At 45.2% G+C, this 24,144-nt stretch overlaps 1 protein-coding gene across 1 annotated transcript in view; it reads left to right on the forward strand.

The window, feature by feature from the left end:
- Positions 1–24,144, forward strand: part of ARNT (aryl hydrocarbon receptor nuclear translocator) — a 173,475-nt gene that overhangs the window by 135,315 nt on the left and 14,016 nt on the right. Inside the window, exon 20 of the mRNA XM_086947454.1 lies at positions 16,555–16,700. Coding sequence (XP_086803580.1) covers positions 16,555–16,700 — 146 coding nt within the window. The remainder of the gene's footprint in view (positions 1–16,554; positions 16,701–24,144) is intronic.

The raw sequence follows: 24,144 nt of genomic DNA on the forward strand, positions 1-24,144 counted from the left end.
ACATAACTTTTCTATAATTACTCAAGGAGTGCAAAAAATTGAAATTTTCCCATAAATCTTATTTTTTCTTGTCATTGTACAGCCAGAGAAATCGAGCAGAAGAAAGAAAGGGACCATTTCCTTTTTTAGGTCTCGCCTGAGCCAGCTCATGCGTTGCTCTGGCGAGACATTTAGTAGCTGGGTTTTAAAAGTGCTACCCACAGGTTTGTCGGCCACCAGCTTTCTGTTATGCGCAAAAGCACGCGTGACTTGCGCAGAGGCGCCATATGGCTTTCCTCTCGCTGGGCCAAGCGTTCGTGCCTCGCTTCAGTGCCCCTCCCCCACCACAGAGCGCGTCTCACAGCTTTTTTTTTTACTTTGAGTGCGAGGCGCGCAGCCAATGCTTGTTTTCAATTGCTCTTTTAACAAAGCCTGCTCACAGTGAGTAAACTACAGCGCTTGCTTTTTTTAAATTGCACTTTAAACAAAGCATGCTCGCAGTGAGTAAACTACAGGGTCTGAGGCTAGGTCTGGTGTTCAAACAAACACGGTCACCCATTGTGCGTTACGTCTCACCGGGATCGCTTGATCTCTCGACTCTTTTGTCATGGCGGCATTCTAAAATCCTTCCAACGCTTACCTCATCCCAGACGCTCCTGACACACATTGCTGTCAAAGCTTGCTGTAAATTTTGGGACCCAAGTCATTGTGCCTGCTCCAAAATACATGTGTCTTGTCACTATCCATGCTTTAGACCAAGAACCTTGAAGAATTTTATATTTCTACAAAATTAAATAATACCCGGTGTCATTGCCCATTACCCATACGTCTGCATTGTTTTAACTCCGTTTCGCAATCCCTTTTGCTCTCCTAGCCCTAGTCCTTCGTGTTGCTTCCACCACCACCTCCGTCTATGTTGCTTCTGACCCTGTGCCCCTCCGTGTTACTTTTTCCCACTTGTGCCCACCATGCTGCTTCCATCCCATGCCCTCCTGTTGATTCCCAGACCCGCTTAATAAAAAGAAAAACTTTTGCGCAGCTTTTTTTCCTTTTATTTCGATTCAAGATCAGAAACCCTAAACCATTGTCAATGCTAACGGGGCCCAAAGGCTAGACCCATTGTCATTGCCAATGCTTTTTTCATTTCATGGGAAAATCCAACACATCTACCATGCGACGCCTAAGGCAATGTGCCAATTTGCTCGTTAGATACTACGCGTGTGTCTTTAAGTTATTTGAAACGTGTGTCTGTGTTATTTGAAACTTACTTCTTCTTAGTGTCGCACTACGGTGAAAACGCGCCACACCTCTATCGTGTTGCGCCTCTGGCAGTGGGGCAATGTACATTTTTTTACACCACGTGTATATTAAGTTATTTGTAACCGATCTTTCATGTTTTGTACAATGTTGAAAACGCACAGCACATCTACCATTCTGCGCTTCTTGGCAATGAGGCAGTGTGCTAGTTATACAGTACTTGTGTGTTCGTTCAGTCATTTGAAACCAACTATCATAGTAATTTTGTACTACGCTTGTAACACACAACAGTGCTGCTTCCAGACATAACAAGTCTAGAAACAAATTGTGCCCCAATCTTCTTTCCGCTCCTAGCCTTGCTGGTATTTTGTGAAGTGGATCTATAGCGCCGGGACGCTCTTGGAGCAGCTGAGCGCTCTACAAAACACCCAGTAACATAACATAACAGAGCTGGGGCTCAAATGCGCACTAAGCTTACAAGGGAAAGAAATAAGCAAAGGAATACAGGGGTACTTTTTCTTTACTAGATAAAGGATTTAAAGTATATTTTGAACAATATACAGGCTTTCACGTCCGGATTAACACTAAAGAATGTTTCCCATATCAACGGAGGAAACGGGCAAAAAGCCATCAGATATTAGGACGCCCAGAAATACAAGCCTTTGTTGACCACAACCAGTAAATATCTTGGCTCAAGACTTCTAACGCGGCACCAGATGCAGCTCACGTCTGCAAAAGGTTTCTAAGCAAATGGATGGAAGGGTCATAAACCCCCCACTCCACTTCAAAAGCAAATCCAAGGAATTCTTCTGGTCGAGCAAAAGGAGCCCCATACCACTTGTGCTCTTCTCAAGGAAGTGTATATACAACCTGGAGTGTGGACACGCACAGCCTTTTTTCGTGGATGGTTGATAGGTTTGGTTGTCGCGTGCAAACAGGGCTTCACTGTCTGGACCGAACAGTGTTATGAAAATAACCAAAAAAATGCAGCCCCTGGGTAGGGGTTGTCCCCTGGTGCACAGCGTAGAAAAACAAATTAATGTTTATATCAAATTTTCATCACAAGTTTAAAACAAGGCAGTCCTTTTTCAGAAGGTTTTTAATGATCACTTCACTTCAATGATCAATAGTCTTTCAAATGTTGAAATTTTTCACAATTATAATTCTAGTGACTCTCAGTTAGATGTCCAACATATATCCATAATCCCAATGCGTTTCGGGCATTTGATGTTGCCCTTCGGCAGGGGATAAATCTACAAGAAAAGATAGTAAAGGTCTCTCAAATGGGAAGCATCTCAATGTGGCCTCAAAGTATATGAAGAAGTGACCGTTAGTGCTTCACAAACGGTGGTGAGTAACAACACATGACCGTGGTTAGCCGTGATATTACAACTAATGCAATGTTCTTGCAAAGAACAGCATGAACTGGTGGGGCTGGGTAGTATTAAAGTCCGTACTAGAGTGAAGGACCGTGATACTAGGTGCGTTCACAAGACGTCATGAAATTAAAACTCAATGAAACGTGCGGGTTTTAAAAAAACATACGTGAGAAAGTGCATATAGGGTGAATGAGAGCTGGGACGATGCTACTAATGTACGTTGCGAGCTCGGAGTTAAACGCATGTCATACGGAGTGCCCAACATTAATCGTGATATGGCTGTGAGCAAAATGGTGAAAAGGGTTCTCACGTGATCAAGCGTCAGTATGGGAACATCGTTATGTAAATGAATAAATTCCAGAAACATTGTAAGAACATGCATGGGTGTAAAACGGGCGTTTACATAGCTAAAAGTCAGCGTGAAGCAGTACTTACATTTGTGAAAGTCAGGATTGATGAAATTCGTCTTCCTAGTTGGTAAGTTCGACTGTGATCAGAAGCGTGAGAAGCTCACGAACGGGAAACGCTTGTGTAGCTGAGTGAGGTTAGTCAGTGACCGAAGAAATAAAAGATGGACATATTAGGCTATGAAAGCGTAGGCGCCATCTTGGATTGGGTAAATAAGGTATCATGAGTGAAAGGCTGATGCTCAGACCCCAGATCAGGGCCCGAACAACGTGATCTATATGAGTAAATCCAAAGCATGAACATGTGCAAAAAATATATTCGAGAAAAAAATTAGTGGAGGGATAAAAGGCGAAAAGCAAGAGAATAAATGAAGTTGCCAGAAAATGACAATAAATAATAATCAGTATTAAAAGAACAAAAATTAATAAGCATTTATCTTGATGCAAATGTCATGAGCAAGAATATTAAACATGTGTCAACTTTAAAGATAGCACAGGTATTCCATCCTGTCGTTCAGCCTGTGAGGCTGCATCGTGCTAAGATAGCGGATCCAATAGTTCTCTCTTTGCAGAAGTTTGTTTTTGTTGTTGGTGCCCTCTCTGGGTTTGATCTCTAAAATAAGTAATTTCAATTGAGCTACATTGTGTCTCTTTTCCAAAAAATGAGTAGCAACCGTTGATCTCAGATTTTTGGTCCGGATATTGCTTTTATGTTCCAGTATTCGAATGCGAATTTTTCTTTCCGTATGTCCCACATAGCAAGACCCACAGTGACACTTCAACAGGTAAATGACGTTTGAGGTGTTGCACGTGGCGTTCACTCTTAGCTTGATTTTTGTGCCTTTCCTGGGATGGTTGAAATAATTGCCTTTGATAATGTTATGACAATTGCTGCAGTTGTAACATGGTGACAAGCCTGTGTATTGAGTGGGTACGTTGTGTTCAGAAGGTTTGGTGAGTAGGTCTTTAAGATTGCTTCCTCAGGTATATGCAAAAATGGGTTTGCTGTCAAATAATCCCATAAAGTCTGGTTCACTGCTCAATAGAGGCCAGTGTTTAAGGATCAGATTGCAGAACCTGTGACTCAAGAGAAACCACTACTATCCGTTTGTTGGATTCCTTCGTTTTTACTGTCAAAAGATCTTGTCTATTTAAATATTTGCATCTTGTTTTGGCCTATCTCAAGATCTCTTCCGGATAGCCACGATCTCTAAATCTTGTCAGCGTTGCATCAATTTGTTGGTCACACTGTATGGGGGAAGAAACTATGCGTTCCACTCTGAGTAATTGTGAAAAAGGTAAGTTGTTTTTGAGACCCGGTCTGTGGAAGCTATTGTAGTGCAAGATGCTATTGCAGTCGGTGCTCTTACGGAATAGGTTGGTAGAAAGTTTGCCGTCGTTGAGTTGAATCTCAACGTCCAAGAAAGGAATTAATTGTTGGTTTTGTTCCCACGTGAATTGAATGCGTTCATCAATGGTGTTGATGTGTTCTAAAAAGTCTTCCAGAGAGTTTGCTGTGCCTGCCCATAGGATAAAGATGTCATCTATAAATCTGAGGAACATTTTACCATGTTCTTGCCAAATGGGTTGATTGAATATGTGTTGTTCTTCATAATGTTTCATGAACGAATTGGCATACGCAGGAGCTGCGCAATTGCCCATGGAAGTACAGCATAGTTGGAGGTGCCATTTGTCGTTCCACTTGAAATAGCTGTGGTATAATGTAAACATTAATAATTCCATAAGGAAGGTTTAAAGATCTGCATCTGTAGAAGAATTGAGTGAAGTTTGTTTAATGGCTTCTATTCCAAGGTTGTGTGGAATGGATTTATATAAGGACTTCACGTCCTCTGTGCATAACCAAAGTTAATCTGTTTTTGGTATAGAAGTATCATTGAGTTTGTTCAAGAAGTCGGAGGTGTCTCTGATGTAAGATTTGGTGGTGATCACAAATGGTTGCAAGTGTCTGTCAATGAATTTCCCGACAGGCTCATGGATACTACCCCTGGTAGACACTATGGGTCTGAAGGTAGGTTTTTGAGGATTTTTTTTACTCTTCGGCAGCATATAAAGAGATGGTGCCTTAGGATTCTCCTGAATGAGACCTTTTTGCTCTCTCGGTGATGGTACCGTTATCTGCCGCGAGGTGAACAATTTTGATTAATGTTGATGCAAACTCGTGTGTGGGATCTCCATCTAATTCTACATAAGTGTTGACACATGTAATGCAACTTGTTCCTGATAATAGGTGCTGTCCATGATGACTAGGGCGCCACCTTTGTCAGCATTTTGGCATATAATAGATGGGTTGTCAGCCAGTTTTTTCAAGATACTCCGATCTTTCATGGTAAGGTTACAGTGTTTGGTGGTTGCTTGAAAGGGCGAGGTGGAAATTTCGTGTTTGACTTGTTTTTCAAAAGTGTCAATGACTTTATGGCTTATAGGAGCCAGGAAGGTACTGCGGGGACGTAATCCTAAGAGGATGTCATCATCTGAACTATATTTTCAAAGTAATGTCTTAATCGTATGTTTCTCATCAATTTAAAAAACTTACTTCTAGTTCAAAAGTGTTAATCATGGTGGTAGGTACACACGTTTGTCCCTTTTGCAGAGTACGAACCTCGTGTTGCGTCAACTCCTAGGATGAAATGTGGATCACAAGATTGTTGAAATCAGTCATTTTTTTCCAGCTGCTATTCTTGTTCTTGGCTTCCACAGGTGCTTTTGGTGTCTGCAGGTTTTGCCCCGCCTGGGTCTGCCTGCTTGCTTTGGCCTTCTTCTAAAAAATGTACTGCAGAAGTTGATGTGGTTGCTGTCTGTCCGGCCCCGCGTTCAGATCTCTGTGAAGGTTGTGATCTAGCATCACCGTCTGAGGATGAGGATCAGTTTCTGAGTAAGGGTTGTAAGGGCGATTTTGGCGTCGGCAAGCTTACACTTCTGCCCAAGTGTATACCTCGCCGAGCTTATAATCAGTAGTATCCCGTTTAATACGCACGGGCATTTAATGTTTTTAAAGCAACAGTTCACAACTACCCTATCAAGGTGCCTCAAACACGCACTAACATGTGGATCAATGCTACATTTACCATTTCTCATTGGTAAAAAAACAAGCATTGGCATAGCCAATGGGACGCGCTTTTGGGACCTTATAAGTCTTTAGTTATGCAGCACAATATCCTTGGTGCAACAACATCACCTGTTACATGGCTAAACACTTATAAGGTACAATGTTTAGCCATGCAACAGCTGATGTTGTTGCACCAAGGATATTGTGCTGCAAAACTAAATACTCATAAGGTCCCAAAAGCGAGACCTATTGGCTATGCCAATGCTTGTTATTCTTCAAACAGCTGCTTAAATTCTCGCTCCCCCCTGAAACAAGGCTCATCACCTCTACCATACTGTTCAAGAGAGAAGTAAAAGCAATCCTCATGGCTAAATACACTTGAACGACTATTGGGGAAAACTACAAAGACTCGATACTCATCTGTACTACTTGTTCGAACCCTTGTATCTTATGTTGACTCTGAAATTGATTTACTTGATTGTTTTATGATATCACTTCGATGTACTCCTAACATGATTGATGTATCTGCGTATACATGCTCCCCTCCTCTGTAAAGCGCTCTGATATCTGCGAAGATCTTGTTCGCGCTATATAAAACTTTCAAAATAAATAAAATAAATAAATTATGCTCTGTGACCTGACCTGCCTTTCTCCCCGGCTGCAGGCTCCTACAGCAGTCATTGGGAAATCAGAACTCAAATGTAATAAGCTATTACAGTTGAGTTCTGCCATGTATTTATAATTGGGTACTGGGTACATAACACATAGCCAATTAGAGATTCGAGACTGGTTTTTATACAGAGATTACATAATCTCATGCAATCTAAATCATTTCCATCACTAAAACAAATTTGACCAGTCTCCCCAACTAAACCGATTCATGCTGGTAGGTCAGAACCATGCAGGTTTTTAATTTGCCAGTTTCTGACCCTACTGCGTCTGCCTTGTTTCTGTTCTTTCTCGTTCAGCCTCCTAGAAGACCATTTTTGTTAGCAAGCAATTTATTAATCATTCTACCTTAAAATGAACATATTCGTATTCAGTGTCAGCACTTTACAGAGCTTTAGATTTCTGATCCCTCAACAAAAGTGACCCTCTTGTGCTGATCTTATCGGAAACCTACTGGTACAATCAAGAATAGTGACAATAGCTTTGAGGTTAACAGTATCTCTTCTCTGCAATCTTGAGTAAAGGTACTTAAGCCTGACCGACTGCACAAAAATGCCTTTCATTTACCTGAGACAGTATATCCCACAGTTTATCCTACAGGCATGCTTTATTGAACCTTAAGAACCAGGGCAACAGAGAAAATTACAGCTCCTAACTTCTGAACTATCTCGGAAGACAAAGACAATGCCAATTTCAATTTCATGGAGATGTTTATAGATGTGCCCTGGGACCAGAAAAACTGATTGTGAGCTTTTAACTGCTAGTCGTTAACGACACCACCTGAATCCTCTTTGGAGCCAGCTTCAAAAGCTTCACTTGAAGAACATACTAAAGTTATTAGATTAATTTCTTCTAAATTCTCAAAAAAAGCAGCCAAGGATGATTAAAGCCGCACAGCCCAGGTAGTCACTTCTGTATGTCAATAAGTTAATTTTCTTGGTGTTAACTGTTTCCCACCTCTAGGGTCTGCAGCTTATAGACCATGCAATAAAGTTACACAAAAGAAAGAGAGGCAACAGATATAAACAGTCAAATGACCAAAGAAATGTTTTTGAGTCTTCAGATGATGTACAAAATTATTCTTTAATGGCTTCAGTCAAGTACACGTGCAGCCAACGCATTTCTCCCTAAACAGGGCTTAATCAGGGCACTGGTAACACCACCAGGCGGCTCTTAGGGTGTTGAGTATTAATCCAGAATGAAGGACCCACTTCTTAGATTGTAGTCTTAGATCAATCCATCATGAACCTTCATTAAAACAGTTCAAGTTAGTATAGTAGCAGGGGTGACGTCCAAGAGTGTAATCCATTGGAAACGTCCTGTGAATGCTTGTGTAGATGTCAAGAACTCCCTAGAGTCTGAGGGACGTATTTAATACAGGTCTGAGCCGTGTTCAGCTCTCATTAAAAAAAAGGTCAGGTACGTGTTATAGAAGCTGCTCATGTCGCTGCTAATTCTGTTGGGCAATAATTCCGCCATGTTTATGTTCTTTTGACTTCCTATTGAGCAATTGTGTTCTACCAATTTGGCATCTCCTCTGCTGTTAACCATGCAGTGTGTGACTAAAGGGCTACCCTTTGACCTCCTGAGGCCCCAGTGAATCAGTTTCTCTCCCAAAGAGGGGTAAGGGGGAATACTATGGATGAATGTATTGAGTGTAACCACGACGGCTGGTAGTAGCATTCTGCTGTTTGATGTGAGTGACACGATCATATTTGACTGAGACTGAGCACGCACAAGTATGTGGATAGCGACAGAATGCGAGTCATGTCGCCTCCAAACTATATTCACCACCTAGTTGGATGTGGTAATGTTATATTGTATTTTGTTCACATACCAAATAGGTATGTTGACTGTTGTGTACTGCACATCAACACAGGTGCATTGGCTAGCACAACACTCTTGGGAAGCTAAGTGTTGTTTACATTATGATACACTGATTGCTACCGCCATTGTCCCGGGCTGTTCGGAAAGTGAAAGCATGCATGACGCGCTGAATGTTGCAGGAAAGCATGTCTTGCCTGCAGTAGGAGAAACTCGTACTATGTAACAAACAAAGTAAAAGGGCCAGTCCTCATGGGAGGTTACAAATGAAGACAAGGCGGTACTAAGGAGAGACTAACAAGCCTATTAATGAATCAGAAGCCATCAATTACAAAGGGCAATGACACAAGCCAATGATAAATATGGGCGGGGCTCCTATTCCATACTCCAATACAGCATGCCGCAGCGCATGCGCTGCCCAGGCTCGATCTAAAAACACCTGGTGCATTTTCTGGACCTGCAATGTTATCCTATGGAGGAGAAACATGTATTGCATTTGGGCACTCGTCAGCGACTTACGAGACTGTTCTTCTGGACTTGAGGTGAGTATGGGGCAAGGTCCAAGGCCACACCAACAGGCCACCTTGTGGAGCTCTGAGAACGGTCAGGTTGCAAAGAGGCTGCAAACAGGGACTGGGGCACCGGTCCATGGGAACCCACAGGGGGGCTCGACCCTTGAGATCCTCTGGTATGCAGGTCAACCTTTGGCCCACTTCTCTTTGGACTGTGGGGCTCTGGTGTGGTGGTGTCTTTTGGGGTCGGATTCTGGTGCAGTAGTCTCTCACGGTTGGAGGGGGCCTGCAGAAGGAGGCTGTAGGTGCCGACAAAGTCCAATATGGGCAAATCCAAGCATGGCCGTGGCTCTTGAGGGTCTGGAGATCCCAGTTGGCACTGTCACCTCCCTTGGACTCTGGCTCTGGAGCGCGGGTGCGTAAGTGTTTGAGACGCCGGGCGGCAGCATTCGCAGACCCACTTCGTCTTTGGTCTGTGCAGGGGAGCACACAGGACAGCTGGGCCACTTACGAAATGGGTCTCACTGTCCCTGAAGTCCCTCCATGTGCAGGTCTGTCTTCCTCTGCGTTAGTGTCTGGTCTGGGCATAACAAGCCTTGGCTGCTGCAAGGGTCCAGTACCCCAGGGATTGGCACTGTGCGCCTCCAGTCGGTCCTGGCATCCCCATACTTCAGGGAGGATCTATCTGACCTGTGGGCACACTGTTACCTCTTCGTGAGCGGCTGCTGCGTCTGTAGACTCCATAGGCACCAGTTCGGTGTACTGGGTCTTGCTTCTTTGGTGCCTGCAGCTGCAGGTGAGTAGCTCCTCTACTCCAGGGGAGATTTTTTGGCAATTTGTGAAGCACTAACGCCTCCGGGTTTCTTGAGGTCTGCACAGCGGCAGGGCGAATCAGTTGCTCCACGAAGGTCGGATGCCACAGTCAGGCTGGCAGGGTTGACACCAAGTCAGTAGTACTACTCTGTTCTCTGGCCAGCGGTCGTCTTCCACTTCTTTTGTGTCAAATCAAAATCTGGTATCAGAGGGTCCCCTAAATACTCAGTTTAGGGGTGTTTATGGGAGTGAGGGGTAGTAGCCAATGTGCCAACACAAAGATGGCCTCTTCTAAAAAGTCATAGCCACATCAGGTGAGGCTACCTATAGGTGGTACTAGCCTAGTTGTGAATAAGCCTAGCTGACTCACTAATTTTCCTGCCTGTCCAGATGCCAAAGTGCTCTGGACAAGATTCGCATTTCAAAGGCAGCTACTTTCTTGAAGCTTGCCAGTCTAGGAAGGCTGATGAGCAGGTCATCCTTTAGGAGGGGGTGGCGCACCCTCTTTCTGGACAAGCTTTGTTCCTGACTTCCTGAGAGCAAAAGGCTCTCACCCTAGGAGTTCAGGAACTTGTCTCGAGTGGCAGGCTGGCAGAAACTAGTCAGCCAACACACCAGAGGCTGGTAGCTTTTCAAGGGGGCACTTCTAAGGTGCCCTCTGGGTGCATGTATTAATAGATCTGACACTGGAATCAGTGTGGGCTTATTAATACGAGATGTTTGATACCAAACACAATATGTTTCAGTGAAGCCATTATGTATCTGGGGAACTCGTTTTGACTAGTGCCCAGTACATACCTTAAGATAGCTTCCCTGCTCACGTACAATATCTAGTATTCAAACTAGACATCACAGGGGCATATCTGCTCAAGCAGATATGTCCTTACATAAAATATACTGCATCCTGACTTAGGGCTCAAAGGCCTGCCAGAGGGGTGACTTGCATATATTAAATGCAGTGACTTTGGCATGACCCACACAGGTGTCATGTTTTCACTTATGATTTGCACCATGTCACGCAGCCTGCACTGGCAGTCTGTCAAATTTGTATGTGGGTCCCTTAGGGTAGCATTAGCTATGTTGCATTCCTTTAGGGCCCCTCTTTAGTACGCCCCTCTTTATTACCCCTACCCTAGGTACCAAGAATACCATTTACTAGGAACTTACAGGGGTGGTAAAGCCCTTAGCCAATTGTAGCACAATGAAACCTTACCTTGTTTTAGGGAAGGAGCACTGGCACGGAGGTCTGGTTAACAGGCCTCACTGCACTGTCAAAGTCAAAAATCAGCATCTAGTAGCAACAAAGGGGGCAAAAAGTGAGGAGTAACTGTAGCTAAAGCCCAGTTCTCTAATCCTCCAATGACCATTATTTCAGTCCTCACGTCTAAGCACAACTTTGAAGTTGGGGCGCTCACTGACAAAATATGAAAAATCATGGTTTGTGATCTGCTCATGAGATAACCCGTCATGTAAGTTGGAATTGAAAGGTAGAGACTGAAGTAATTTGTTTCTACAGGTGAAAGTAGTCCAAGTCCTCAGCCAATATGCTAACCTTCCGTTTGCAGAATCGGTGGACTACAGTTTCTTTCCATTTGTCAACCAGCTGTTTACCTTTTGAGACTAGGTGATTAAGAACTATGTTTGTTATGGGACATTCTTTTGGACATAAAAAGCAATATTAAAGTTTCCGTCCAGGAAAGAGTGCACCATGCTCCTCACGAATGGCAGATTAATGAGCTGACTCCTCTGTTGATCTTTGCGAGTGGAGTCTTGGTCACCATTTTGCATCCCAACTATATGTGAGGATTCCCTGAGGTTATGTTCATCTGACTTGGACAACAAAAATCTGTTTTGTGTAGCATTTATATATAGTTTCCTACATATATGGTGGACACTGGAGTGTATTTTCAGTTTGATAGTACCCAACATCAAGAGTTGTGCAGTGTTGGCAATGTTGTAGTTATTTTGATTCTATTTGGGATCTGTTTTGATGTGCGTGAGTGACTGTTGCAGTGCTTTTATCTTGGCCCCAGCGCATAGCATTCTAATGGAGAAGGATGAGAGAGATAAACACACAAATTATAATTGTAGTTGAGACCGACATACAGGCAGCCCCAGAGCACCACCCTTGCAAATAGGGCAGCGCAGTGCTGGGTGCATGAACATAAAAATAAATTGGAGGAGTTAATTAAAGAAGCAATTGATAGGTTGCTTTCGACACCATCAAACAATAAAACTGGTAACCCTGCATTACCCTTGTCTTCACTCAACCTGGCTTACTCCATATGCTTTTATGCTAACTTTCCCATTTCAAACCACTTGCTTTGCAATCAAGACGTCTAATAAATTAAGATGGTCCTTAGTCCTATTCGGACTGAAAATACCTTTGTATTCTGACCTGAAGCTGCTCCCTAACTTCTTCAGGGGACTTTCTAAAGGTCTGAGGTTTATAATTTAGCATACATGCTTGCAAGAAACCAGTGTGCGCATAGGTGCACCTTGAAAAGATCATCTGTAGATACACATTTGGTTTTGCGTTTTGTCTTTTTGCTTTAGAACATCACCGTAACAATTTGTAGAGTTCTTCTGATATTTTAACTTCATTTTATTCGTAGCTCATTCAGGAATACTAGTAGCCTGGTGTGAAATTCCTACCAGCTATTCCCACCTATCTTAATCGACCTAGAGGTGTTCTCTTTGAAAGTGACACTGCTAGGAGACACCTTTAAGGACTCTACCTTTTAGAATCTTCAATGGAAGTTGTTGCTTTAACATTGGATCTCCACTTGATCCTTGCTTCTTTAATGCAGAAATTGTATCAGCTGAGAGTATCTTGTGATGTTGACCTCCTCGGCATGCAAACTGGTTTTCCTCCTTTTACTTTTGAAAGAAAACTCGAGGACTTTAGCGCTCTTTCTTAAAGTCCATATTTTGTTTTCCTTAAAGAAAAAAGTATATTTTAAAGATTCCTGTATTTTTTTTTCCTGAAACGTTGGTGGAATTCAATTTTAAACCCCAAAAAATATTCTTCAGCTCCTTTAAACAAGCCTTCATGTTCCTCTGATGAGGAGAGGCTTCACAGCTTGGGTGTTTTCATTCTATTTTTAGAAGTCTTGAATAGCTTCTAATTACTCACACTGGTCTCACTCAAAGCAGCAAAACACTCAACTGGAAGGTGACTAGCTTATGGATCTGCAAACAGCGTAACACGGAAGGGTTTTCTCAAATATGTAGGGGTTCTTAAATCAGTTTCCAGACAGGTTGCATGGATGTGGAGTTAATTTGATCGAGTAAGGAAAAATAGACTTTATGAGGATTCCACTACTGTGTACTTTCTCTTCATCCTACAAAACACCCACCCATCTATCCCACTTTGAGCATGTGAAAAACTCTAACTCTGCATCACACAAAATGGAATCGGCTTGGATGATTGATGTGTGTATAGGGCTCTTGCCCTGAAAGTGAGGTTGGAACACTCAAGCTTAGATCCATCGTTAAACTTTAAAGTGACAGTGAGAAAGTGCCCTCTTTCTTGCATGGTATGCCCCCACCTTTTGCTGAATTACTGATCATCTTTGAGTGTACCCTTGGCTCCTGCTAATCAGGTACCCAGGGCCTATGTTTCTGCCCTAATACTGCAGTGAAGCCTAAACCCAATTGGCATCTCTGGCCACATGTCAGCCCCTGGTAATGGTAGCACAGATACCCAGGGCACTGTGACCAGAGAATGCCCCTAAGGGCTGCAGCACGTATTGTGCCACCCTTAGAGTCCCTGTGCCCTGACACTCTCACAATGCCTTTGCAGGCTGCGTGTCTTCGTGCAGAACAAAGTGAAGACTCGACATGCCACACAGTGTGCCATGCCCACAAACCACTGCCCTGGCATACCTCAGTCACCCCTCTAGCTGGGTGCCCTATGCCAGTGGTGAGGGTACAGGTACATGAGCCCTGTACCCCTACAGTACCCAGGTCCATTCCTGGGCACTGTAAGTGCAGTGCTTCCATTAAGAGTATATGGTGCTGGGTGTTTGTCCTTGCAAACTCCACAGCACCATAATGGCTACACTGAAGACTGGGAGGTTTGGTATCAAACTTCTCAGCACAGTAAACCCACACTGATGCCAGTGTGGCATTTAATGTAAAATGCACCCCTGAGGGCATCTTAGAGATGCCACCTGAAACTCGACAAACCTCTAGTGACCTGACTGAGTGGCTGCCACCACCAGACATGTTTATGGACACCTGGGTTGAGATCTTGCTGCTCTCTTGGGCCTGAAACCATGCACATCCTGGGACGAGGTGCCAAGCCTCCTCCCCCAGGATGGGCAGGGTTCACGAAGGGGAAGCTTCAAAGGCATGCCGCCATTGTGAGCCTCTCCAGACCATTTCCTGCTATCAGCAATTGGTCCCCACTGGTTCTACCCGCCCACTTTGAGCGGGAGAACCGGTGGGAAAAGCAAGTGAGGAAGAGAGGTGTGCTCACCTCTGCCAACTCCACCCCTAAGGTGGGGGAGGCGAGGTGAAGCACAACCTTGAGTCCCCACCATCTTGAGGAGGGGGGGGGACCCAGCCAACCAGTGACAGGCTCTCCACTGGAGAGTGGCAGAATAGGGGGTGTACCCACCCCAGGGAAGGGACCCATTGGTCCCTGCCCTTTACCTACCTATAATACCCCTACATTTAGCGTTTAGGGGCACCCTGAACCTCCCTTCCTCAGATCCAGAAACAGCAAAAAAAGAGAAGGAGGACTTGAAGCCGTGCAGAGCTAACAAGAGGACGACGCCCACTGACTTGGCCCCAGGCCTACAGGCCTGTGTCCTCTCGAACCTGCTCCTGCGAAAACCCCGGCGTGTCCAGCAGCCAGCAACCTCACAACCCCCATAGGACCTGCCTGCCTTAACTTTCCAGACTGTTTCTCCAGAGAACACGTGTTTAAACTGGAGATTCTGGTGCCAGCCAGAAACCGCGAATCCAGCCCACTCTGCACCTCCCGATTCCGGCTGGATTGGAAAAATACCACGAGGAGGTCCCCCTGGCGATCCTGACCCAAGATCCAGCGACCCCTGACCTGCCTCAAGCCTCCCGATGACACCTGCAGCCTCAATCCAGAGGATCCCCCCCCTACCGCAACCATAGCGGGTAAGAAAATCCGATGTCCAAAGGCACCCCTACACCCAACGCCCCACAGCCCTGTGTGCCCAACCCAGTGTTACCTAACCAACCCTCAACATTCAACTTACCCCTCGAAGTGGTGGTCGGTCCTGGAAGATACTCGTCCCCAAGCCTGCAATGTTTCTTTGTCCCGGAGAATCTCCATTGAAATCAACAGGGCATCCGACCTCAAAACAGCACCCTGCACCTGTACCCTGCTCTAGTGCCGCTGAGGATGCACCTTTGGTGCTACTTTGGTCCCCAACTTGTCCTGAGCTAAACCCTAGGAGCTTTGCTCCCACAACACTGTGGCCTGCTTGCCATCGGCCACCAACCTATCCTCCATAGGATAACATTGGGTCTCAACACTCTGTACCCGTCCGCCCTAGTGCTGCTGAGGGTGCAACAACCGTGCATCACTGACCCTGGAAGACACCGGAGTCTGACCCGAGAACCCTAACTCCAAAGACAGAGTACTTACCTCGAAACCGATAACCTGTTTTTCCTCGTAGGATAACATTGACACTTTTTCTCCCAAAAAGTTTCCAAGTGTCGACTTTTGAAAACTAAGAATATTCTTTAAAAATCGCACAAATAACCAAAAATAATTCTCAACTATTTGCAGGAAAGGTCCCAGTGCTGAATCTAGGTATCCAGCACTGAGTAGGAAAAGTAATGTAAAAGTAACTTACCTGTGAATTGAATTTCCTTCCATAGGATAACATTGGTGGTTTTATGTGAAAAGGTTTCTAAGTGTCAACTTTTGATAATACAAGAATATTCTTTAAAAATCGTACATCCAACTAAAACGCCTTTTCTCCAAACTGTTTTCAGGAAATGTCCCAGTGCTGAATCTAGGATCCAGCAGGGTGTTAAAAAAAAAGTAATCCGAAAAGTAATTAACTGCATTTTACTCAAAAAACCTATTGATTCTTATGTACTGAGTTTACTGCGTTTGTGCATTGCATTGCAACCCCTGCAAACTCGAATTGGTGCAAAGTCCTACTGTATTTTGAAGGTATTCAGGAACAGCATTTTATATCTGAAAAGTATTTTTATGCTTGCCTGTACCAGTCTTGCTTGGTTCTAGAAATAAAACAGTCTATTTCTTATACAAAAACAATTGACCTGGAGTTCAGTTCTTAAGTGTGTGAATTCATATGCTGACTGAGTGGGTACATCACATGCTTAACACTGTCCTCTGATACTGCCTTACTGCTCGACCAAGCTACCACTTTAGAGAGTATGGTTCTATCAAACTTTAACCTCTGCCAAACCTCTGGGGACTCTATACACACTGTACCTCACTTTGGTGCAGTATATATAGAGGCAGTTTCTTACAGTGACAGAATATTTTGTTGCATATTTTGCATTCTAGGTTTGAATGTGGACATTGCAAAACATTTGTGAACGAGCTACAGCTAGATTTGATAGTAAGTGAATGAAGATGAAGTTAATGTTTACTTTTTCTTTGTTCAACTTCCTATCTCTCTCAGCAATTGAGAGGACACAGGGCACAGCTCAGTTTCAAACCCAGGCATCAGAAGGACTACCAGTTTGGTCTCAGTGGCAGTCGCAGCAGCAAGGAAGCAGTGCAACAGAGCACCACGGGCAGCAACCCAGCCAGCCAGAGGGCTTTCCGGTAAGCTTTAGCTATTTGTCACTGCTTTTTCTGAGATGCTTTGCATTAATATAGATGAAGAATGTCCATCTTTAGTCACTTTGGCATCCACAACTTAGGATTGCTGTATGTTTAGGCTGTGACCAGGTGAGAACAGCAGTGAAACACAAAGCACAAGTGGTCTACTTTGGCTGACTCTGTCATAATCCTGTAACTAGTTTCAAGGTTGCTGATTGTTACCGGACACACCACTTGTTCTCTTTTTAAACCATCAGTTTGTTCTACTTTGCACAACTCCAGTTTCATCTGACTTATCAGCGTGCAGATACCGGTTTGTCCAGCTCACAAGCTTGTTGCCCTGTTCAGGATTCCCTTATTTTCCCAACTCATCCTGACAGCAGTAACCACATCCAACTCATTCGGCCATGCATTAATCGCCAACCTGTGCCATTGACTAGTAATCCCCAACAGTTCAAACTGCAATAGTGTACACCCACCTCATTCAAACTTACATTAACCGCCAACTCTTCGATACCTCTTGCGAGTTTTCATGCCTGCATGAAGGACACTGCCCTTTGGCTAAGAGCAAATTCTCTGCAATTCAATTCTGACAAGACTGAAGTGCTACATTGTGCTGTGGGGAAAGTTCCCTCCCCTTTCCCAGACAATTTCTGGCCTTCTTCAACTACCTCTACTCTGGTCCCGGCTAAATCTGTACGTAATTTAGGAGTTATGCTAGATGGCAACTTAAATCTGAAAGTACATGTAAACAAGCTGGTGGGGAACTGTTTTTCCCTGAGAAGAGCTTTGAGGAAGATTCTCCCACTGCTGCCTAATACGGCCAGAGCCTTGATCGTTGGAAGTATCATCCTCAGCAATGTTGGACTATTGTAATTCCCTACTATTAGTGTCCCCAAAATTCCTGATTGAACGCCTTCAAAGAGTTCAAACTTAGGCGACCAAACTGGTATTGATGAAACCCCGCCGCTCGTCAGGCTCCTCGTCCATTGCAGAGCTTCATTGGCTACCAATAATACAGAGAATTCAGTTTAAATCTCTCTGCTTGGTATTCAAAGCACTTCACGGCTTCGTACCCAAACCTTTGCAGAAGACCTTTGCATGGTTAATCCCGCCGATGTGCCTTTGTTCCTCCACTGCTTACCTGGTGAGAACTCCTAAAATTCGAAGAGCCAAGGCAGGAGGTAGGGCGTTTAGCTCGGCCGCTGCAAAGCTCTGGAATAAACTTCCTTTGGAAATCAGACAAATTACCTTTTGCAGTTTAGGAAAAAGGTCAAAACATGGTTGTTCCCTATAAATTAACATCCCTGAGGACTTTGTGTTATCCCACACCTGATGCCATCTCGGACTGATGGTTCACGTACTATAGCGCCAAGATACAAGTTGGGTGATAGCTGCGCTCTATAAATACAGCATACAAATACTACAATAGCCTCAATCTCAGCTGAGTGCAGTAATCCCCACCATATTGGACTACATTATCCTACAAATCATTGCAATGTTGTAGTTCGCCCCAAATTATCAAAATTTCCAGTGCCACTCAGCTCATACAGCTGTGCTTTAACCAATCCACATAAAGGTAGTTAACCTCTCCTGCTGTTGAACAACCTCCAGAACTTCCAGCTGTGTTATGACCAATGAGTTATCGGATTTCAGTAACAAAAAAATAAGTTAATTGGAGCACAACGTTGTCTCATGCATAGTGACCATGTGTTATGCACAACACATTGCCTTTATAATTGTGCTCTGAGTTTATGTTCCCTTATATTTGTTAAATATGTGTATACCAGTGCCTGGCTAAAGGAATATCCCTTTGTCAAATGCTATCTAATATCCTTTTTTGCACTATGGTTTTTTTTAACCAATCATTTATTCCGTTTGAGGTCAGATTGCATTTTTGCAAGGTTGTGGCATATTTTCCTCTTACTATTCAATGTATGATTAATGGATACTTTACATAAAAGTGTACAATTACTCTCCTGACTTATGGGGTGCCACAGTTGTTCGTCTGCAACATGAAATCATTATTGTCAGGGTTATAAGTAAAAGCTTGCAGATACTGGCCACAAATGGAAGTTGTGGTGGCATTAGTGAATTTTGAGCATACTGTTTCGCTGCTCCCTAGCATTAAAATCATCGCCTGAGAGGATAAGAGTTGTTTTGATAAGGGTAAATATTACGTTTTTGATTGCGTCACTGATTTGGGGGTTAAATTCGGGATGAGAGATGCTATCCTTCGACCCAATGGAAACTGAGTACGGTGGTTGTCAACTGTTAGATGTACTCTGTTGAAAAGAGAAGGTTTATGCCCTGGGTGCCTCAGTACCATATATTCTGGCCTTACAAGGGTACACCAGTAGCCAATCTGGGATGTACCCAAGAACTCACTATAACCAATTTAGGGGAGAAAGCACAGAGACTGGGGACCTGATCAGCAGGATCCCAGTCAGACTAGTCAAACAGCGTAGCACCAGGCAAAAAGTGGGAGTAACCATAAAAGCAGATACCACTTTAGTACAAAAGTGGTCTGATTGTTTCACAATTGGCTAAGGACTTTGGCACTCCTGTAGGTCCCTAGTAAACGGTGTTCCAGGCATCTAATGTATGTAAGTCACCCTAACGGCAGGTCTTTGAGCCCTAAGGCAGGGTGCATTATATTTTATGTGCGGATATAACTGCTTATGCAGATATGCCCATGTACTTAGTTCTATTACTAGATATTGCAAGTGATCAAGGAAGCCATTTAAAAACGAGCTGGACACTGGTGAAAACGAGTTTCCCAGCTACATAATGGTTTCACTGAAAATATGAATGATAGGTGTTGCACATCTCATATTACTAAACCTACAGTGTTGGATTTATTATAACAAGCACCAAGAGGATGCCTTGGAGGTGCCCCCTGAAAACCTACCAGCCACGAGTGTGCTGACTGTCTGGTTCACCCCAGCTTGCCGCCAGAGACACGTTTTTGACCCCCAAGGATGTGGGCCTCCGGAGGTTAGAAACGAAGCCTGCTTGGGTAGAGGGTGTTAACACCCCCTCCCACATGTTGACCTGCTGATTAACATTCCAAGGCAGGGGGGGCTTCAAAAAAGCCACCGCCTTTGATCTGCAAGCTGGGCTTTCCTAATAGGAGAAGAAGCCGACCCTCTTTGTCCAGAGCCCTTTGGCACCTAGACAGGCAGGAAGATTAGTCACAGAGGTGTGACCGCCACCAGGCTATTACCACCCCTAAGGTGGGCTACCTGAAGTGGACACGACTTTTCAGAGTTGGCCATCTTGATGATGGTAAACTTAGGGATTCTGGGACAGGGTTATACCCACTTCCCACAGAAAGTAGTCATATAGGGGGCGTAGGGACCCCAGGGGTAAGTAGCCCATTGACTACTAGTCCTCACTCCGCTAAATTGAGTATTTAGGGGACCCCGATGCCAGATCTTCAAATTTTGTTGGACACAAAAGGAGTGGAAGAAGACTGCTGACCCGGGAACCACAACTGATTTGTCGTCAACCCTGCCGGCCTGTCTGCTGCACCCGACCTTTGTGGAGCAACTGATTTGTCCTGTCACTGTGCAGACCACAAGAAACTTGGAGGGCTGCCAGTGCCCGCAAATTGACAAAGGAACTCCCTTGGAGCAGAGGAGTTGCTCCCCTGCAGCTGCAGGCACCAAAGAAGCACAACCTTGTGCACCAACCTGCAGCCTACGGAGTCCACCAACGCAGCAACAGCCCAGGAAGAGGTAGCGGCGCTCCTACCGGTCAGATTCATCCTCCCTCAAAGTGTGGGGACGCCAGGACCAACCAGAGCCACACACTACCAATCCCTGGGATACTGTACTCCTTGCAGCAGCAGAGGCATGTGTCCAGACCAGACACCAACGCCTAGGATGATAGACCTGCACGTCAAGGAACTACAGGGACAATGAGGCCCAACTGTCCTGTTTGACCCTCTGCCACAGAAACAAAGACCAAGATTGAGTCTTTGACCGCCACCACCCGATGCCTCAAAACACCTAACCACTCTCGCTCCAGATTCCAAGGGATGTGACGGTTTTGAGAAAGTGCCCTCTTTCTGCATGGTAACCCCCACTTTTTGTGAACTGCTGATGTGCTTTGACAGTGTGCCCTAGGCCCCTGCCAATAAGGTGCCAAGGGCCTATGCTCTTTCCCTAAACCTGCATTAAAAACAAAACCCAATTGGCATCTGTGGTCACATGTCAGCCCCTGGTAAATGGTACCACAGGTACCCAGGGCACTGTGACCAGGGACGACCACTTAAGGGCTGCAGCACTTATTGTGCCACCCTTAGAGGCCCTGTACCATTACACTCACACACTGCCTTTGCAGGCTGCGCGTCTTGGTGCAGAACAAAGTGAAGAGTCGACATGGCACACATCCCTGTGTGTCATGCCTACAACCCACTGCCCTGGCATAGATCAGTCATCCCTCTGGGTGGGTGCACTATACCAGGGGTGAGGGTACAGGTGCATGAGCCCTGTACCCCTACAGTGTCCAAGTCCATTCTTAGACATTGTAAGTGCAATGCTGCCATTAAGAGTATATGGTGCTAGGAGTTTGTCATTACGAACTCCACAGCCCCATAATAGCTGCACTGAAGACTGAGAAGTTTGGTATCACACTTCTCAGCACATTAAACCCACATTGATGCCAGTGTGGGATTTAATGAAAAATGCACACAGAGGACACCTTAGAGATGGCCCCTGAAAAACGACCTACCATTAGCGTCCAGGCTGAGTGGCTGCCTTCATCTGCCACCACCAGTCCTGTTTCTGGACCCCTGGGTCAAGGGCCTGCTGCTCTCGGGGACCTGAAACAATGCACATCCTGGGACCAGGTGCCAAGCCTCCTTCCCCAGGATGGACAGGGTCCACGAAGGGGAAGCTTCAAAGGCTTGCTGCCTTTGTGAGCTTCGCCAGGCCACTTGCTGCTTTCAGCAACTGGTCCCCACAGGATCTGACCCACACTTTGGGCGGGAGACCCAGCGGGAGAAATAACTGAGGAAGAGAGGTATGCCCACCTCTGCGAACTCCACTACTCTGGTGGGGTGGCGAGGTGAAGCACAACTCTGTCCCCACCATCTTGCAGATGGGGGGACCCAGCCAACAAGGAAAGGCTTATGCCCCCCTCCCACTGGAGGGTGGCTTAATAGGGGGTGGCCCAATACCAAGAGGAGATGTCCCCGGCGATCCTGACCCGAGATCCGGCAACCCTTGACCTGCCTCAATCCTCCAGCTGACGCCTGTAGCCTCAAACTGGAAGGTCTCCCCAACCGCGATCATGAGCTGGTAAGAAGATCCGACCCTAAAAGGCACCCCTGCCCCGACACCCCACGGCCTTGGATGGCCCAACCAATGGTGCCTAACCAACCCCCAACTTACCTCTTCAAGTGGTGGTCGCAACTAGAAGACCTCTGTCCCCGAGCCTGCAGTGCTTTTGAAAATAGGAGACTCTGCATTGAAAGGGCTTCTGACGCCCAAACAGCCCTCTGCACCCGGCCGCCCCAGCCCCAGATGCAACTTTTGTGCTGGCCTAAACCCCCATTTGCCCTGAAAATAAGTCTAGGAGCTTTGCTCCCACAACCCAGTGGCCTGCTCATCAGCAGCCACCAACTGAAGGCCCCCTATCCCCCATTGGATAACATTGGGCCTCAGCACTCTGCACCGGGCCGCCCTAGTGCCACTGAGGGTGTAACAAGAGTGCCTCCTTGACGCTGGGGGATCCCTGAGTCTAACCCCAGAACACCAACTCCCACAACAAAGTACTTACCTTTAAACCGATAACACTATTTTCCTCCAGACTGGACTTCTAGTTGGCGCATGCAAGCTCCTTCTGCAGGCCCCCTTCAAACTGTGAGGAACTCCACCTCCGGATCTGACACCAAAAGACACCACTGCACCTGAGCTCCGCAGCATGAGGAGAATTGGACCAAGGGTGTCCCTGTGTGCCCATGGATCTCAAGGGTCGAGCCACTCTGTGGGTTTCCCCGTATTGGTGCCCCAGTGCTTGCTTGCAACCTCTTTGTACCAGACCGTTCTCCTGTTGAATTTAATGGGGCACCCAACGTTGTGACGCACCTGCACCCGGATGCCCCAGAGCCCCCTGCAGTGACCTGTTGGTGTGGCCTTGGACCTTGCCCCTTAATCTCTTTAAGTCCAGAATAACAGTCCAGTAAGTCGCTGACAAGTGTCCGAATACAATACACGTTTTGCCTTCATAGGATAACATTGGCGGTCCAGAAAATGCACTAAGTGTCCATTTCTGAAAACTGTAAAAATTCATAACTCAAAGTTCTTACACGATTCCGATGATCCTTGTATCTAAATTGATATAAAATGTTTGTTTATAAATTGGTGTCAGATTTCTTTGTGTGTCCCATATACTGCCTTTGTGTTTAAAATAAATGTTTAGCACTATACCCTCTCATATACCTAACTGCTCTATCGAGCAAGGAAGATGGGGGTACTCTGAGCTAGTTGAGGTCCAGTACCCGTGCTTTATGTTGTAATATTAATCCAAGATTTGGGTTACTGTTCCTATTGAGACACGACTAGTGTCCCAAAAGAAGGTAAGTAGAGAGATGAGTTTCTAGGTTCTATTTTCTCAACATGAGACAGTCGTAAGTTATCTCTTGTTGCCCTCACACATCCCTGGGGATGTCATGCTTCATCATTGGACGCTGCTTATCGCAGGGCTGCGCTGCAATGCCCTACGGATCTCTTTAGCTGAGATCTTTTTATTTCGCAGTATGATGAGTGAGGGTGTTTGTCTTGAGAGGGGTCGTGTAGAGTGAGTGTGTGAGTGAGTATTTAAAACTGGCGCGGGAATACCACAAATATTTATTTAATGTGTTGGTTCCCCTGTCCGAATACACTAACTACTAACTTAAAGGTTATGTTTCGTGCCTTTTGGTGGTCAAAATGATCCTTGGCGCTTCATCAGGACCAAAAGAGATATTTGTAAGTGGAGGATTCTGAATAAGTTACCCCTATTGAAATAAGTGGTAGAGCGGTCCCCCTTGTGTTTTGTTGAGGGTGGCGCCAGCTCGTGGTAAACACTAGTATTCCGACCTGCAAAATTGACAAGGGATAAAAAGAAACCAGGTCAAGAAAAGAGTATGCAGTTCAGAGGAACTGCATACTCCTTTCTTAACCTTGCTACTTGGGCACGTATGCTGGAGCTCTTTAAAAAGCCCACCACATTGTCTCCTCTTTTGACAAACATAAAAAGAAACAACACACAAGCTATACATGGACAAACAATTGCTTGTCCACACTACCACAAAAGAGAGCATTTGTGGTGTTATTTGTGCCTCGTTTATTCGTTTGGGGTTTTCCTGGACTCTATGCACAGTGTACCTCATTTTGGTGCACTATATAGAGAGCCAGCTTAATACATTGGTGGTATATACGGCTATGCGTTTGCTGTA

Source organism: Lissotriton vulgaris, chromosome 12 (assembly GCF_964263255.1).
Source record: "Lissotriton vulgaris chromosome 12, aLisVul1.2, whole genome shotgun sequence".
Classification (NCBI taxonomy): domain Eukaryota; kingdom Metazoa; phylum Chordata; class Amphibia; order Caudata; family Salamandridae; genus Lissotriton; species Lissotriton vulgaris.